Source organism: Acanthochromis polyacanthus, chromosome 16 (assembly GCF_021347895.1).
Source record: "Acanthochromis polyacanthus isolate Apoly-LR-REF ecotype Palm Island chromosome 16, KAUST_Apoly_ChrSc, whole genome shotgun sequence".
In the NCBI taxonomy this organism is placed as follows: Eukaryota; Metazoa; Chordata; class Actinopteri; family Pomacentridae; genus Acanthochromis; species Acanthochromis polyacanthus.
This window is the reverse complement of record NC_067128.1, coordinates 32,580,501-32,598,427: the sequence shown is the minus strand read 5'-3', so window position 1 is coordinate 32,598,427 and position 17,927 is coordinate 32,580,501. Positions and strand designations below refer to the sequence as shown.

The 17,927-nt window shown below is 37.7% G+C and overlaps 1 protein-coding gene across 3 annotated transcripts; it reads left to right on the top strand.

The window, feature by feature from the left end:
- The first annotated feature begins 6,590 nt into the window (after positions 1-6,590).
- LOC127537675 (uncharacterized) lies at positions 6,591-15,707 on the top strand. 3 transcript variants are annotated; one of them, XM_051960620.1, is made up of 6 exons: positions 6,591-7,009; positions 9,805-9,962; positions 10,341-10,451; positions 11,309-12,316; positions 12,478-12,646; positions 14,275-15,698. In XM_051960620.1, the coding sequence occupies exons 4-6, from the start codon at positions 11,362-11,364 to the stop codon at positions 14,402-14,404; spliced, it is 1,254 nt and encodes a 417-aa protein (XP_051816580.1). In that variant the 5' UTR covers positions 6,591-7,009; positions 9,805-9,962; positions 10,341-10,451; positions 11,309-11,361; the 3' UTR covers positions 14,405-15,698. The 3 variants fall into 3 exon arrangements, 2 of the variants coding, with proteins under 2 accessions (XP_051816580.1, XP_051816579.1); XM_051960619.1 differs by having other exon boundaries at positions 9,755-9,962; XR_007947467.1 differs by lacking the exon at positions 6,591-7,009 and having other exon boundaries at positions 7,016-9,962; positions 14,275-15,707.
- The last annotated feature ends 2,220 nt before the right edge of the window (positions 15,708-17,927 follow it).

Sequence of the window (17,927 nt, the reverse complement as noted above, 5' to 3'; positions counted from 1 at the left end):
TATGAATTTAAAATCATTTCTAGACTATGACAAGTTGTTTTGATCATGAAGTAAAATACTAGATTGTTCATTGTTCTATTGTCGTATTGTGTCTCATTTTTGTAATATTTTGTATTGTTTTTGTTGTTTGTCTTTTTTGTCAAAATTTGGCTTTTGTCCATTTTTTATCGCTTTGTAACTTTTTTGTCTATTTTTTTTACTCTTTTTTGTTTTGTTCTGTGTTGTTTGATTCATTTTTAGTCATTTTGTTTCTCACTTTTGTTATTTTGTGTCACATTTTTGTAATATTTTGTATTCTTTTTGTTGGCTTTTGTCTTTTTTTGCCTGTTTTTGTTGTTTGTCTCACACTTTTGCCGTTTTGGTTCTCGTTTTTGTAATTTTCTGTTTCCTTGTGGTCTTGCTTGTGTTTGTCATTTTGTGTTTTGCGTATCGTTTTTGTCATTTTGTGTTTTATTTGTCTCACTTATGTTGTTGTCAATTTTTGGTCATTTTGTTTATTTTTTGTCATTTTTTTCCTTTTTTGTGTCATTTGTGTAATTTTTTTGTCTCATTTTTGCGTAGCTTGTGTATTTTTCCTTACTTTTGTCCTTTTTTGTCTGTTTCTAACTTTATTGTCTAATTTTTTGACCACTTTTTTGTTTTTCTTCATGTCATTTGTTTAATTTTTTTGTCATTTTGTTTCTCATTTTTGCGATTTTGCGTCTGATTTTTGTAATATTTTGTCTTGTTTTTGTTGTTTTTTGTCGTAGTTATTTACAGGTTCTTATGCTGTGATTTTACTTGTCCGGATCACTCAAGATCAAACTGGGCTGAATGTGGCCCCTGAACTAAGACGAGTTTGACATCCCAGGTCTAGACTGTATTTCTGATTCATTTAATGTTATCTTGATTGAAAAAAAAATGCTTTTTTAAAAAAAATAAGAACATTTCTAAGTGACCCCAAACTTTTAAACAGTAGTACAGATAGTGAGACGTAGAGAAATCTTTGCAAAGAAACAAACCATGCAATTTGGTTAAAAGTGTATTTAGATCGAGTTTGGTGCAACAACATAAGCTCTCTTTCCTGGAATTCTATTATTTGTTGCTGCTTTTTTTTGTTTTAGCAAATCCAAAGAGGTTGAGCGAGGACAGGAGGAGACGACACCCACATGTTTAAGGGTTAATCCAGTTTTGATTCATGAAATCTGAGTGCTCATTAGTCTGGCAAGGAAGCGCGGATCCATTAAGATTTACGGCTGCTCTAATCACTGCTGCCAGACCTGCTGGAGGTTCAGTTCAGGGCCTCGGTGGGTCACTGCAGGCGCTCCAGCACCAAGTCTGAATGAATCAGGGTTGCACAGCTGGAAACATTTTCAAATATTCATCTTTGTGCTGTGTAGGAGTGCAGGTCAAGGCTTGATTTTTCTATTTAACTACATTTCTGGAGAAGCCGGAAAGTGGTCCACACATCAAACCTCAATTTAAGGAACTCTGTGAACTCTAGACTGCAGTTTGTACTACGAGGACTTGTGCTACAGCGCTATCATTAGTATGTAGACTTTGTCATCACTGCACCGCATCCACATTTATTATTAATTGGCCCCAGGAGAGCAGCTTCATTTGTGAAGATTTGATGTTTTCTTTCTGTCAATATTCACCTCCTTTCTATGTTTTTACACACACAAACCACCCACGTAGATGGTGATGTAGCTAGTTGTTTTAAACAAATACAACATCTCTTTGTTAGGATTAAAAAGTATGGAAAATATGAGGATTTTGTGGATAAAATAACACCACCAATTAACTACAGTATTATACAAAAGTGGCCCATTCTTGGGTGCATGGTTTCAGGCCATTTTTACAGAGAAAACAGTTCTACATATAATTACTTTCTTGCAGAGATACTGAAGAAAAGAAACCACTCTATCAGTACACGATGAAGCTACAACTAGATCAGCTTATTTTAAACCAGAACAAAGTGACTCGATAACATCACCCCTGTTTTGTCCTCTTTACACTGGCTCCCTGTAAGTTTTCGGACACATTTGAAAGTCTTTGCTGATTAGTTTTTAGGCCTTTCTTGGCTGCTCAGTGTCCTCTTAGTTCTGCATGCATCAGTACACGCTTCGACATCCTTGAGCAGAGGCTGTTTGTCTGTTTCAGTGGAAACTAAAAGACATTTGCAGTCAAGACCTTGTGTTTCTGGAGTGATCTGTCTGAGGAAATCAGGCCTGCTGAGCCAGTGATGTAATTTAAATCTCTTTTTTTGTTTTTTTGTCAGAGAACCTAAGTACCCTCATTTTGCTTGCGTTTTTATTTCCTTCAAACTGTCCTTTCAATAATATATTTACCTATCTCAATATAGCTTTTATACACCAAATTCTGTGGGGTTTTTTGGCCTTTTTGTTTTTATGGAGAGAGAGAGAGAGAGACAGGAAATGTGAGGAGTAGAGTGGAGGAAAGACATACAGTAAATGACCATGGATTGGACTCAAACCCATGACCGTTGTGTCGGGATTATAGCCTTTGTTTATGGGTCGCCTGTGTAACCTGTTGAGCTAGAAATTGTGACTTCTGAATTATATTTTGTTGAGTTGTGACTTGAGCTTTGAAACGTGCTCTACTAGGTAAGCATTCATTGTTACTATTCATGATAGGGAGATGGTAAAGCCATAACCTAAAACATACCATGCTTTATTGACCATTTTACTCTAAATAGGATGAAAATGTACAAAATTAATATCATGCTGTGTTGGAGAAGACATGAAACCAGTGATTGTGATCATGAACTCATTAGCAAAATCTTCACTGAGGTAATAAATCGAGTGAGAAGCCGAGTTATTTTCTCATAGACTTCAATGCAGTGTGATGCCTCTGAGTCGCCTCCTACTGGCTGTTAGAAAGAATGCAAATTTAAGGTGCTTGAGCATTGTTTTTGTTTATCAAAGCTGCAGACTCCATTAATCTTCTAAATACAGTCTATGCTCAGTCTAAAGGTAATAAAATCCTCCTACTAGAACCTCCAGAGCTCACTTATGACACATTGCTTCCTATTTGTCTGATTCTTAACAAAAACCACAAATGACATCTAAAAACAAAAAACACCAATTGTAGGGAGATTATATGTAATCAGTGAACACTTAAAACTGCTGAAGAAGATGCGAACATGTTTATATGCTTTTTTAAAAAAAATCTACATGGCAAAATTTGATCAGAAAACATTATTTACAATGATAGAACCTACATGATGTCAGAACAAGACTGAAAATAGATACATAAAAAAATGTCTGAGCACAATACAGAAAGCAAGATGAAAAATTCAAATTTAGTAGTTTACAGGTGCAAACCACATTTGGTCCCATAAACAGAAAACATCAATGCATCTGCTGTTTTTATGATGTGACAGTTCTGGTAATTTTAGGCACAGGTACAGGAAACCAGACACCGGCAACACCACATTTTTACATATCGTCCACACGCTCTGCACCTCCTGTCTCTCCTGTAACGTCAAACTGCTACACTAAAAGCCACGTATATGAAAATTCTTTTAAATATAAAGTTTCATTTTCATCATTGCAGAATTATTGTCAGTGTTGTGGCTCAAAATGATTGAAACACAGTCAAACAACATCCTATTTAACTAAGATTAGTGGGGGGAGTCTTCAGGGTTAATGCTAAACATGTGTCTCTCAGTTTTTATGACTTCTGCTAAACATGTCAGTTTTTATGAGTTCTCTTAAAATAAAGCTCAACATTTGCTGCATTTGGATCCCTTCAGCGTGTGAATCCCCCATTTTTTGATGCTTAAATTTGTGTTTTCAGGGCTGTGTGATCTGTCTTGATTAATCTGATATTGCCATTTAACATCTGAGGTCAAGTGCGCACATTGTAAAAGCATCAGATATTAAACATTTTGCGCAGATGATCACCTCTGATATGTTACAACATTAAAAGAGCATTGACTTTCCGTGTGCTGGTCTCTTCAGGGACACATCTGACCCTTTTCTCCAGACTACAAGCATGACTTGCGCTAAATTATGTGATCATTTGTTGAATCGGAGAGGACACTTTCAGTTGAAGCCTGTTAAAAGTCTTCACAGCTTGGCACGCCTCGCCGAGTCATGTAACAACCTCAGCTGATTGCATTTGCAGCTGGTTGGCTTCAACAAGTGCATTTTCCCATTTGAATAGACAGCATATGTGGAGTCTCTTTGTTTGCAAAGAGGTTCAGCCTCTGACTTCTTCCCTGAGGGCCTGACATACGCTCCTGAGGTTCCTAATATCTTATAGAATTACACAAAATGAGGGTCTGAAATAACATTTTCAGAAAGTATATTCCAGTAACATCATCATCTAATGCAGCTATCAGGATTGTTTTTAAAGAGTTGCTCTTTTTTTCAGTAAACACGGCGCCAAGATTTTCTTTCTCCTCCTTGAACAAAGCTTTTCTCACCTCTCCTACATCACAAAGCACATTGAGCTCGGGCTATTTTAACTAATAATCTTCCCATAAAGGCAGAATAAGGGAGATAATAAAAGCTATTGTGGAAATGAATTTCTGTGAAGGGGGTGACTGATTATGTGGTGCAGCAAGCTGTGCGCCTGTTTGGCTTTAATTAGAGTATTAGCAGGAAGCCGAGCTGCGCTTTTCATCAGCGGACCAAAGGAGGCAGAAGTTTTACAATGAGACACCCTGCAGAGCTATCGCCGATGCTAATAACACGACTTCCATGAATGCGCAGATACGATGCTCACTGAAAATCTTACAGTAATTAACACGAAGCTTTTGATTATATTTGGGGAGATTTAATAAGCTGCAAGATGGATTATTACATCTCATTTATGGTGGAGGGTATGTGGTCCGCTCATTCTTACCTATCAATTTACCGGCTGTGATCAAAGTTCAATAAAAATGTGTCTCGTCTTGCTAAAGTCTCATTAATGGGATCCAGATTTTGTCTTCATGCACTCAGGAACTTCTAACAAGGCTATTTTTTTTATCCCTCCGCCATAGATCAGTGAAGACTAAATCATTTAGAGATGTGCTTACACCCACATGCACTGTAAAAAAAATTGTAATATAACAGAAGTTTACTGTTTATTTTACAGATTTTTCCTGTATTTTTAAAATACTGTTTAATTTACAAAAATAGACTGTGATTTTACATGTCAAATGTAAAATAACATGAAATCACTGTAACTGTGAAAACACACAATATTTCTGTTCTTTTACAAAAAAAATCCATTAGATATACATATATTTATTGTTAAATTATGTTCACAAATGTATCCTGATTTCACAAATATTTGTCTGCTATTTAAGGGAATAAACTGTAAAATTCAACTTTAAAACTCTAACAAAAAAGGAAAAAATCACTTAAAATGACTGAGAAATTAATAGTAAACATTTGTAATTTTACTATAATTCCTTTGTTAATTGACTAATGTTTTCATTGAAAATAACTACAATTACTGTAATTTTCTAAATGGTAACATTTATTAACATTATATTAACATTTATTTTGAAAGGACATCTAAATTCAATTCAATTCAATTTTATTTATATAGCGTCAATTACAGTCAAATCGTCTCAAGACGCTTTACAGAACCCATATGCCTGACCCCCAGAGCAAGCCCAAAGGCGACAGTGGCAGGAAAACACCCTTTTAACAGGGAAGAAACCTCGAGCAGAACCCGGCTCTATATTAGGGGGACATAGGGAAAGGGGAACGCATGAGAGGGTGAATAATATGCAAAGCAAAGCGTTGGACTTGAACTTAGGGCTGCTGCCTCTGCTTTTGGGGCATCAGCACTACCAAGTGAGCTGCAATTAAATGCTTTCAGTAAAGCATTTCACTGATAAATATGCTGCTACTTTATTGCAGCTGCTGCTTCAGAACTATTTCAGAATTATTTCACAGCATGTCTGAACAAAACACGTGTAATCAGGAGAAATTCTACTGCTGCAAAGTCTCCCTGCACAAACACACACGTACAAAAAAAAGAAAAAGAAAAAAGAAAAAAGTCTCTCGGCACAGACCCGAACCGGAACAACGTGATGACAACAACACCATATGGTGCTGTGAAAAGCGCGGTTCCCGTTTGGGTTGGTCGACAGAAACTGTTCGAGAAGAAGAAGACGACATGCCATTGGCTGTTTTGACGTGACGCTTAACAACCATCGCGCGGCGGTTCCAGTTTCCAGTTCGAGGAGACAGCAGCTAATGTCGAGGCTGGAGGAATGAGAAAGGTAGAAGGCAAGTATCAAACTGAAGCTGAGTCGCATTAGCTTTATTTATCACCATGCCTCTGAGTTTACTCAGTCGGCAAAAGGCACTGAATCCGCTGGCATGTCGTCAATTGAAATGTTAGCTAACTATGATGACAAAAGCATGGCCGGCGGTGTCGGCGTCTGTTAGCTAGCTGCATTTTTAGCATTCAGCCAGACCAGCTACTAACGTTAGCTTACCACTTAACAGTGACTCAGGCGGAGAGAAAGACGAACATTTGTTTCGAGCTGCAACAATGAACAACTAGAAAAGCACTCGGAGAGCGCATACCTCCGCCATGCCGTGTGTGTGTGTGTGTGTGTGTGTGTGTGTGTGTGTGTGCGCGCGCGCGTGTGCGTGTGTCTGTGTGTCTGTTAACAGCATAACTCAAAAAGTCATGGACGGATTTTCACCAAATTTTTACAGGATGTCAGGAAGAGCAAGAGTAAGAATCGATTAGATTTTGGAGGTGATCCGAATCACCGTCTGGATCCACGAATTTTTTGAAGGTCGAAGGACAATTGAGAGATGGCCGCCAGTGCACTCAGTACATATCAAAAATATGTAAAGGATAAGCTAACGATCATCTTTTAGTTAATTGAGGGGAGATTGGCTAACACAGTTTAGGTCAACTATTTCACAACAAATAGCATTTATTTTGATTTTGGCAAATTTCATGATTCATAAATTTATTTGTTTTTTTTTTTCTTTCTCTCTGCAGATAAGTGGTGCGAGTTGATTTCATGGAGTAAACTGAAAAGGTGAGTATTGCACTGCAGTTAAGGATGTCAACAGATTACACCTGTCATAGTTGTGGTGCTTCAGTGAATACCCTAAAAGGGTACGTGATGCATCAAGGGCTTCATAAAAATGAGCCACATTATCAGTATGCATGTTGTATGGAAAGTTGTAAGTTTCAGTTCAGAAATTACAATGCTTTTAAATGTCATGTTTACCGCCATCATCGACGGTCATCTACTGTGTCACAGTCTCAAAATTTGCAGGTATCCTTTCTATGTCAACTTCCACATTGTCAGAAACAGTTGATCGACCTTAAACACCTTCTCTGTCACCTAAAATCTCACGTTTCAAGAAGAGAGGTAGTGCATTGTCCATTTAAAGACTGTGATAAAACTTTTTCAGTGACATCATCTTTCACAGCCCACCTATCTAGGAAGCACAAAAACCCCACAGCTCTGCATGTCTCTGGTGCATACTGTCCTCCTTCAGTTCCTAGTGAGTCTCAGTCCTCTGTTGCTGAAAGCCAGGCAGATGAAGGGTCAGCTGATGATGAGCCTGAGGCAGATGTCCCAGACCTTGCACAAATGAAAAGTTTGTACATGAGAAATCTGTGCATGTTTTATATGAAACTACAGGCCAAACAACTTATCCCTTCCTCTACAATCCAGTTGATCGTAGAAGAACTGAATAGTCTTAATGGAATGTGCCTGCAGTACACGAAAAGTCAACTGAAAGCATCTCTTCAAACAAAAACTGAACTATCTGTGACTGAAATTGAAGATGTTTTGAAGACCCTAGATGATGTAGATATTCATGGATCCTGCAGCTCCTCCTTTTCCACAGACTACAACAGAATACGGTATTTTGAGGAGAATTTTCCATACGTGCATCCACAACCCATTTTTTTGGGGTTAGATGAAAATAGAAAGGAGCAATATGCTCAGTATGTTCCCATAAAGCATACATTGACAACTCTGCTAAACCATACTGATTTGCTTGAACAGGGTTCTACATCTGAGAATGAAGGTACACCTCATATTTTAAATGATGTGTCTGATGGATCAGTATTTAAATCCAATCCTCTTTTTGCTGAGTCAGGTCTCACATTGAAAGTGATAATTTATCAAGATGCTTTTGAAGTGGTCAATCCCCTCGGCTCGGCAAAGAAAAAACATAAGATGCTTGGTGTCTACTTCACTCTAGCAAATTTCGAACCTTTTCATCGATCCACTATTGACAACTTGCAGCTTTTGCTTTTGTGCCGAGAAGCTGATTTCAAGTATTTTGGCCACGAGAAAGTGTTCTGTCAATTGATAAACGATCTTGGAGAACTGGAGACAAATGGACTGAATATTTCTGGAAACATTGTTAAGGCAACTGTCTTTTGCATTGCTGGTGACAATTTAGGGTCACATAACATTGGTGGATTCACAGAAAATTTCAGTACATCTCAACATTTCTGCCGATATTGTCATGTAACCAGAAGTGAGCTAGACAATTTGGAACACCATGCTCCAATCCGTACAGTACAAGAGTACAAGGACACTGTTCAAGAACTGCAAAATGGTGATGCAAGTGTCGTCAGAGGTGTGAAATGTAACTCTGTCTTTAATTCACTGACATTTTTTCATGTTTGCCAGCCAGGCCTCCCGCCCTGTATTGGCCATGATCTCTTTGAGGGTGTCGTGGCATCTGACCTTGCCATTTACCTGACCCATTTTGTCAAGGTGAAGAAATTCTTCACATATTCACAGCTTAATCGAAGGATCAAACAGTTTAGTTACCAGGGATCTGATGGTAGCTCAAAACCAGCTGAAGTTTCAGAAAAGGGTGTGAAATTAGGTGGCCAGGCAACAGAAAACTGGTCTTTGCTGAGACTTCTCCCCATTATCATTGGTGAAAAGATCACAGACGCAGAGGATCCTGTATGGCAACTGACTGTCCAGCTGAAAGAGCTAGTGGAATTGATTTGTGCCCCTACTATATCAGTACCCCAGGTTGCATTGCTCAATGTTTTGATCAGTGATTATCTGGAAGGAAGGAAAGAATTTTTTCCTTCACAAAAACTAAAACCAAAGCATCATTACCTCACCCACTACCCTGCCTTAATACTAAAGTTTGGCCCACTCATTCGGCTGTGGACAATGAGGTTCGAGAGCAAGCATTCATATTTCAAAAGATGTGTGCGAAGGACGCAAAACTTCAAAAATGTATGTCACACACTTGCAAAGAACCATCAGCTACTGCAGGCATACCTACATTCTGGCTCCTTTTTTGCACCCTCATTGGTGGTTAAGAACTCCACTCCTTTCCATGCTGAACTGTACAGCGAAGCAGTGCGCTCTGCAGTAGGAGAAACCTTAGTCAAAGAACCCAATGTCGAGTCAGCTACCGAGGTGCAGTGGAAAGGCACTCGGTACAAAAAGGGACTCTTTCTGTGTTTAAACCAAGGTGAGGCACTTGAATTCGGACAGATTGAGCTCATGCTTGTGACCCAGGACCAGCATGTGTACTTTATCGTTACACCTCATGACGTGTCCTATATGCCAGCGTTTGCATTGTATGAAGTGAAACAAGCAAGACAGAGCATGAAATGTTGGAAGCCTGAGCAGAAACTAGATTATTATCCTTTGTCTGTGTACAAGCTTTGTGGGACAAGGGTAATTTCGCTTAAGCATAGCATTGCTGACTCAGAGTAATCTGGAGTTTGAGAGATTAAAATCTGACAGTAATGCTTGAAGAACAGTCTTTTTCATCTCTTCTAGTCCTCCTAGTCATGGATACAGAGTCTGCTTCTGTCTTTCATCAAATCAAGTCTTCCTAAACTGAGAGACCCTGAGCCTTTGCTGGAGCATCTGCAAGGTTTAGGAGTTGAGGACCTGGAGGACCTGAGCTACCTGCAGGAGAGTGACCTCCTTTCTGTCCTGAGACCAGTTGAAGCCAGGAAACTTCTGTCACTGCTCAAAAAGAAAAGTATGTGTTTCAAATTGTACATGATAAACTTTCACATTAGAAAAATGTACATAGTCAAAATATACTTATTAGGTACACCTGTTCAAATTAATGCAGTCTAATACAGCAGTTCTACTATGAATTATACTTCAAAGAATCTTCTCTACATTTTTTGTTGATGTTTTCAAAAAGGTGATAACTATAAACTATACCTTGTTCATCATTGATTTCATAGTGGGTGTTAGTGGTGGTGTACTGTACTGCATTATATTGAGAAAGGAACAGTTTGAAATATGTCAATTGGCTACTGAGTATATAATTATATTGGGTATTAATATACCCAGATTGAGCTATGTGATGTCTATGGTTAAATTTTACTATTATCTGTCCTTTATTAAGGCCAGCAAGATGTCTTGGACAGTCCTCCAAGCAACCAGAGCAACCAACAGTTCAGCAGAGCCGGTACCAGTACAAGTCCAGTAACACAGTCTGATGAGCTGGCCCTTTCTGGTGAGTATATGCATCTGTTGCACAGAATCACTCTTTTGGGTTAGATGGACTGAAAAATTATATAATCTACCTGTAACTTACTGTAATATTGTACAGTCACCAGCAGTGAATTGACAGTATGCCTATTAATCAGTATCATCAGTTGGGTCTATCTTCTCTAGATTCTAATTTGGTAGCAAATCACACACAATTAATCAGGGATGAACACAGGATATTTTATTACAACGTACAGAAAAAAAACTGACTTTTGTATCCAGCAGTAGCAATAGTTCCCCCAACAAGAATATGTTGTTCATTTAGTTCCCATGTATAGTCAGTCTGCTGTGTATTTTCTTTGCTACCCATTGTGGTGTGTTATGTTGAGATCTCGCAAGCTTGTCTGTCCCAAAGCAACCGTGTCATCTATAGTGTGACTCGTGTGACTTACAAGGAGCCAAATAATCTGATTACAATCAGCTCAATCAAAATAAACAAGCCCAGAGAGGTGGAATAAACATTTTCTTAAACCGAAAGAAATGAAAATTTTGTCATGTAAACAATGAATCTAAATGTTGTCTGGTTCCGTTCTTTCTGCTCCGTGTCGACAGAAATCAAAATGTAAACATCACTATGTATTTACAATTTCTTTATGGGTCTGAAAATTAAAATTCGACTGGAACCATGGGTGTTGAAGCCTGGACTCAGCGCATCTCACTAGCATTAAGTCTCGGCCCGAACACTGCTTAAAAAAGAGGAGAAATGACCCAAGTCATTTCTATATAGTTTCAGCCGGAACCAACATCCCGAAAGAAGAAAAAGGCTCCATGAAAACCCACCGATTATTTAATAATAGCCAATGTTCTCTGTGTTCTCTCCAGGTGGTTACAGCTCAGAAACTGTAAGTTCACCACGGTCAACAAGTAGTTCAAGTATGGATATCACACCTTCTCGACTGTCTGACAATAGCTGGCATTTTAAATTTCAAATTCCTTGGCAAAAAATTCCATCTGAGATCATCAGAAAGCTGGAAACAGGGAAGCGGCCAACAAAAAGTGAGAGACTTGAAATCATACGGCTCATTGTCAGTGAAATCTTAACCGCGTGCCCAACACCTGGGAAGAAACATATCAGTGAGATAGCAAGGAAGATGACAAAGGCCTACCCTGTGGCATTTACTGATGTCATTGAAGGTGAAGTTGTAGGCAGTGGGTATGACTCACTCACCAAACAGATGGTCAGCAGAGTGGATAACCTGAAGAGAGGAAACACTTCACTTTCCTTAAAGAGACAAATTATCAGCAGCAGTGAAGGAGAGGATACCCCAACTCCGAAAAAAAGACTAGACACTTACGGGTGTATAAACTGGCAACCAACACGGCTGCCCCCTGATGAAACCCCTGAATCTCAGAAACATGCACAAGAACAGTTAAAGAAAATGTGGAGAGAAAGATGCTGTGACAGCAAAGCCATTGAGGATATGATGAGAGCCACTTTCTTCACTCAGAGAAAAGACATTATCAGTGGGACTGAGACTTCTGACTTGACAAAGGAATGGCCATATCTGTTTGAGACAACTGGCATGAAGACTCATTTTAAAGAGCTTACAGGTGTGGACATGGAAGACAAAAACATGGCTAATAAATGTGCCAGAGTTATTTCATTTCTTAAATCAGGTGACAAGACAGGAAAGATGGAGACCATCTTCAGGGAAATGGAAACATCAAGCAAAAATGTTGCAGATGTGAATGTTGCAGTGGTTCTTCCACTGCTCCTCAAGTACTTCAATGAAGAAGAAGAACAGATGTTCTACAAAGTGGATCAAACAACCCTGCCGTCTGAAGTGGACTGTGCTGGACTTCCAAGTACACCATGTATTGTTGTGTGTGGTATGAATATTTTTCTTTCTCCACCACAATATATTAAAACCAAAACACCGAAAACTATTACTACTATTACTTTGATTGTTATTGTTATACTGGACTCAGTAGTAACATGATAATTTAGTTTTAATTTTCTTTTGTCCTTCTCTTGTCCCTGTACACAACAGGAAACTCGACTTTGGCAGCAGAGAATTTCATGCTATCTGTTGACCAGACCATTGTGAATGGCCACATCAGAATCTTCAGTGATGCTTTTTTGCTGATGTTTGGTTCGTACTACTGTATGAACATATCTTACCCAGCAGCCCAAGCATCAACTTTGGAGTTCTTACAGAGGTAAGACACCACTAGTCAATTTAATACATCAAAATAAGATATACAGTACAGACTAAAAGTTTTGAAACACCTGATTATTTTCTACATTTTCTTTATAAATCATTGGGCGTTTGGATCAGAAAATTAGCTTAAATATATCATACAGTAGAGGGACACAGTGATATTTGAGAAGTGAAATAAAGTTTATAGGATTTACAGAAAGTGAGTAAAAATAGGCACGTGCATAAATATGGGCACCCATTTTGTTTTATTAATTTAGCACAAATTTGTTTGCAGTTACAGAGGTCAAACTTTTCCTGGAGGTCTAGAGCAGGTTTACAAACAAATGTAGCACAATTTACACATTTTTTTTTACTCTTTTTATGAGAATCCAGCCACATTCAGTTATCATTCCTGTGAATGAGAGATGGAGGTTTTTGCCCAAAATCTCACAATTCAGGCCCCTGTTCATCCTCTTTTTACTACGGATCAGCTGTCCTGTCCCCTCTGCAGAAAAGTAGCCCCAAATTATGATGTTTTTACCACCATGATTTAAAGTAGAGATGATTCCCTGAGATGTCACCCATCACTTTTTTCTCTCCAAACATAGAGAGTGGAGTTTACACCCAAAAGTTTTATTTTGGTCTGATCTGATCGCATGAAGATGATCCAGAGGAGAACTGGGAAAATGTCAAGTGGTCAGATGAACCAAACTTTGGCAACTCAGGGCCCACTTGAAAATCTCAAATTTCTTTGCAGCCCACCTCTGCCTTCATTAACAATACAGAATGCGATTTCAGTGCACTTTTTTTAATCTTAATGATAAAATGTTCAGGACTGACCTGAAAGTTGCATGAAGCTCCAAAGTCACTAACGCAGCGTACTGATGCTACCAGTTCATGGAACATCCTGACTGAATCCTGAAGAAACCAGAGAATGGCTTCAGTTTGGGAAGATGATTCGCTTCCATGTTCACTAAGGGTGGGACAGTTCACTAATCCACAGTATGGTTTGATTTCCATTGTTGTTTTCCCTCTCCAGAAACACCATTCTATTATTACATTTTATTCAAAATAAAGATGGTCATATCTCAAAAATATTAGATTACTACCTGAAGTGAGAAGGATGAAGCAGCTGTAGGCATCTACATCTATTATCATAGTTAACTCTCCTTCTATGGTTCTTGGTGAATATAAAGCATTTTTATTCTTGAAGTTTTATTGCTCTGACTCACAGTCCACATCAGCTCAGGTGATCTTCAGGTTATTGTTTCACTTCACCGCTCTGACGCGACACCCCACTTGTGTGTTTGTGTGTACATGCAGCGCTTCTTACCAGTGGTGGTAAGCTACGTTTGTAGCCACAGCTCCCCTGGGGCAGACTGAGGGAAGCGTGGCTGCCATTTCGCGCCAAACGGCCCCTCCGACCACCTTCGAACATTCATACGCATTCATTCACAATACACATACACAGTACTCACATGATAATCTTTTCATTACATCACTGGTCTACTGTTCCCTGTATGTCCAAATGCTCTTTAACATGCAAGCTCTGTCTATACTGTTGTGTAACCTTTTTGCAAATGTATGAAAACATTACATTACAGTACAGTCCACAGTTTCTAAAGTAGTTGTTTTTTCATTTGACAGGTGCCTCTTCAAGATAAATCCAGATAAGGGATCAAAAGTGGAGCGGAACGCCACCAAAAAACAACTTGCAGTCAGTCCAAAGGTTCTCACACTGATCACCAAAATTGCAGACTATGAGTGGAGGGAATAAGAAGTGCTCTCTAGTTATGGATACTTTGTCCAAGTTACAGACTGTTATGGATTAATATCCAGTGAGGTTTCATGTGAGCTATGTAGCTTTGTCATCAATGTTTTGGATCTATGGTTACTTGACCAGGTTATGGATGACTTAAATAGAATATGTATTCATTTCCAGAGAGGTTTACTGTAGGTTTGTAATCTGTGTTGTGGATGTACAGTGACTTGACCAAGTTATGGATGCCTTGGATAGAGTATGGATTCATTTCCAGTGAGGTTTGACAAAGTTTCTCATCAGTGTTTTGGATCTATGGTTACTTGACCAAGTTAGGAATGCCTTGAAATACTGGGAATTGGTAACTCAGCTTTTTTTTTTTTAATGCTTTTTTCTTTCATTTTCAATTCAGTTTAATTTTATTTTTGTTTGTTTCAGAGCCAGTCATTTTAATTTAATCGATTTTTGTATATTGTTGTAATAATGGTTACCTGTTACAGTTGAATAAAAAATACTGAGAATGGGAAACTGTAGCTGTTCTTGTTCAGCTTTGTCTCATTCAAACACAACAATTCATTTAAGCCCCTTTTCCCACTGGCCAAAAAACGGTTTAAACCATTTAAAATAAAAATAATTCCGGTGTTATTAGGTGAGAACGTTTTTTAAGTTGAAAGCCCTTTAAATATTCAGCAAATCTATGTAAAAGAAAACTAAAAACTAAACTTGCAATAAACAGTAAATTGTTGCAATTGTACACCCAATATGTAGTTAAGTGTTTTTGACATGTTTTGAAAGATTAATCAAATTATTGTGTCGTATACGGTTATATTACATCTATTATAAAGTAATATACTGCCTTTTTACATAAAATAATGCCATTAAAAACAACTAATAACAGCACATTTCTGTAAATTTAAGCATTATTATTCATATTGCAATGTTAATTTGCCATCTTTATGGGTAATTTCATTGTTTTAAAACGTAAACTGTTTGTAATTAATTGTTAAAAACAACGTAAAATAACTAAATATGCGTTTGATGTGATCTAAAATTAACAGTAAATTGTTGCAATTTTAAACCCAATATCTAGTTTTTCAACAGTTTTTTGACATGTTTTGAAAGATGAATCACATTATTTTGTGTGTTATATACTGTTATATTACATCAAACACAAATTATTATACAACCTCTTTCCGTAAAACAATGTCATTAAAACCAACTAATAACAGCACATTTCTGTAAATTTAAGCATTATTATTCGTAATACGACATTTACTTACCATATTTCTAGGTAATTTAATTGTTTTAAAATGTGAAAATGTTTCTAATTAAACGTTAAAAAACCCTGAAAATAAGGCAAAATCTTGTTAAAATTACAACTACTAACTGTATTTTAATTATGGAAAAAAACTGTGTTTTTATGAGAAAGTAATTTTCTGTTATTTCACGGTATTTTTTTGGCGCCCCAGCTGCCGGAAAATTACCGTTTTTTTAAGATTTTTTTTTTACAGTGTGGAGGACTTTTCCTGCAACAGGAAATATTCTTTTAGACAGATTGTGGGTGTAAAACTTCTCACTCTGAGTGACTCACTGCACAAACCACCACCAGGACGTACTGGGCACTGATCTTTGCTGTGTTTTTGTTGTGTGAAAAACTGCACACTGATACATATCCTCTCTACATTTTCTACATTGAGCCCCTAAATAGTTCAGCTTTTAAAGCATTTTATATGCTAACAGTGTAATTTATTAAAGATGGATGCAGTCAGTTTATCCATAAAGTCTGAAGAAACACCGTTCTTCTTAGAAATAAAGTTATATTTAGGTATGTATTTGAGAACACAAAAATTGCATGTTGAGCTGAGTCAATAAAAAGTGACATATTGACACTGACCTGTTGTGCAAAAGGCACTTTTGCTTAAGTAAAAGTACCAATACAGCAATGCAACAATACTCAATTGTAAGTAAATCTGTCATTGCAGAATTGGAGGACATTTGGGATTCAAAGGATTTGAAAAATAAACCTTCTCTTTTACAATTTTCTGCTCCGTATTCATCAATAATATGTAATAAACTATCAGAGGATTGATTGGCTCAGCTTACACATCAATGGAACCATTTTTATTCCATGTTTTATGTGTTGTTTGCTAACCCTACTCTAATCACAGTAACAGGGTTGCTAATCCATGCTAATGTGATCTTTTTCTCAGCAGCAGAAGCTAGATATTTAGCTAGCTGTTACTGCTGACCAAGAGGACAAACTGACTGATGGAAAACAGGAAAATAAATGAGTCTGATCCTGATAATATGAGGTAGAGTGAGACATTCAGTCAAGGCTGAAAATGAAAACATGAAAATTAGAATAGAGGACATAGCTTTGCTCTACTCATTCTTTAGGAAAACTGTTTGATGATGTTAATTCCAGTGTATCATGTGATTCACTGTTTTCTTCTACTACTACCAGCTAAAAAGGTTATGCTGACAGGGTTGTTGTGGGACACACGTTCTATGCACAATAATTATTATATAAAATATTATTTTGATTAAAAAAATGTTCCCACAATTACAAGTGACATTAATGAAAAAAATACCAAAAAAAAAAAGAGATTTGAATTTCATTTGAACTGTTTAATTTGAGATTCAATTTGGTCATCAGGGGGGTGGGGCCAGAGAAAAATGGTATTTAAGAGAAACTCCAGACTTATTTGGTACTCTAAAAATATTTTCAAACAACTGCATGTTTTAGTATTTTGTATATAGATTATTCAAAATTTGATGGGTGGGACGTAAAATGTCCTTCAGTTCTGGAGTGACCCTTCTAACAGTACACTGATGATGAGAAAACCCTTGTGCAATTCTGTTATAAATAAAAGTGCTTTCATGGAAAACACAGAATTGTCTGGATGATGTCAAACCTTTGAGCGGTAGTGTAGCTAATAGGAGCTCACAGCAGTGGCTTAATAGCCTTCTGTCAGGACTAATTGTTAGAGTGTGTCTGCTGAGAAGGCTGCAAAATAAAACAGCGCTTGATTGTTTCACTGCAGAGATTGTTGCAGTCAAACAACTGCAACTTCACCTTTATCTAAGAGATCTCCACCAGCCTAAACCTAAACGTTCAGCAGATGGACTTAAGCAGATCTCACAGCTGTTGACGACTGTCCAAACAACACATGGGTTAAAATGGTCATTTTGTGGTCACGGCCTGCGGGTTTGACCTCCGACCTCTTGCTCTCAACTCGTCCATCAGCGGCCTCATTAACACTGCTCCACACCTGCACCGAAGCATACTTTCTGTTTGCAAAGATGGGGGAAGGAATAGTTAAGAATTGGCATTTAAAATGTGATTTTTATCCTCTGTTTGTAAAGCTCCAATTGAAACTGGTGTTGTTTAACCCTTAGATGACCGAAGTGGGTCAAAAATTACCCAGTGCAGTCGTTTTGTTGCAATATCTTTGTAATGAAAAGTTTTTATCATTTCATTTTCCAGCTGTTCCTCAAAAAACATGTTTTCTGTCATTGCATTTAAATTTTTAAGTTACCT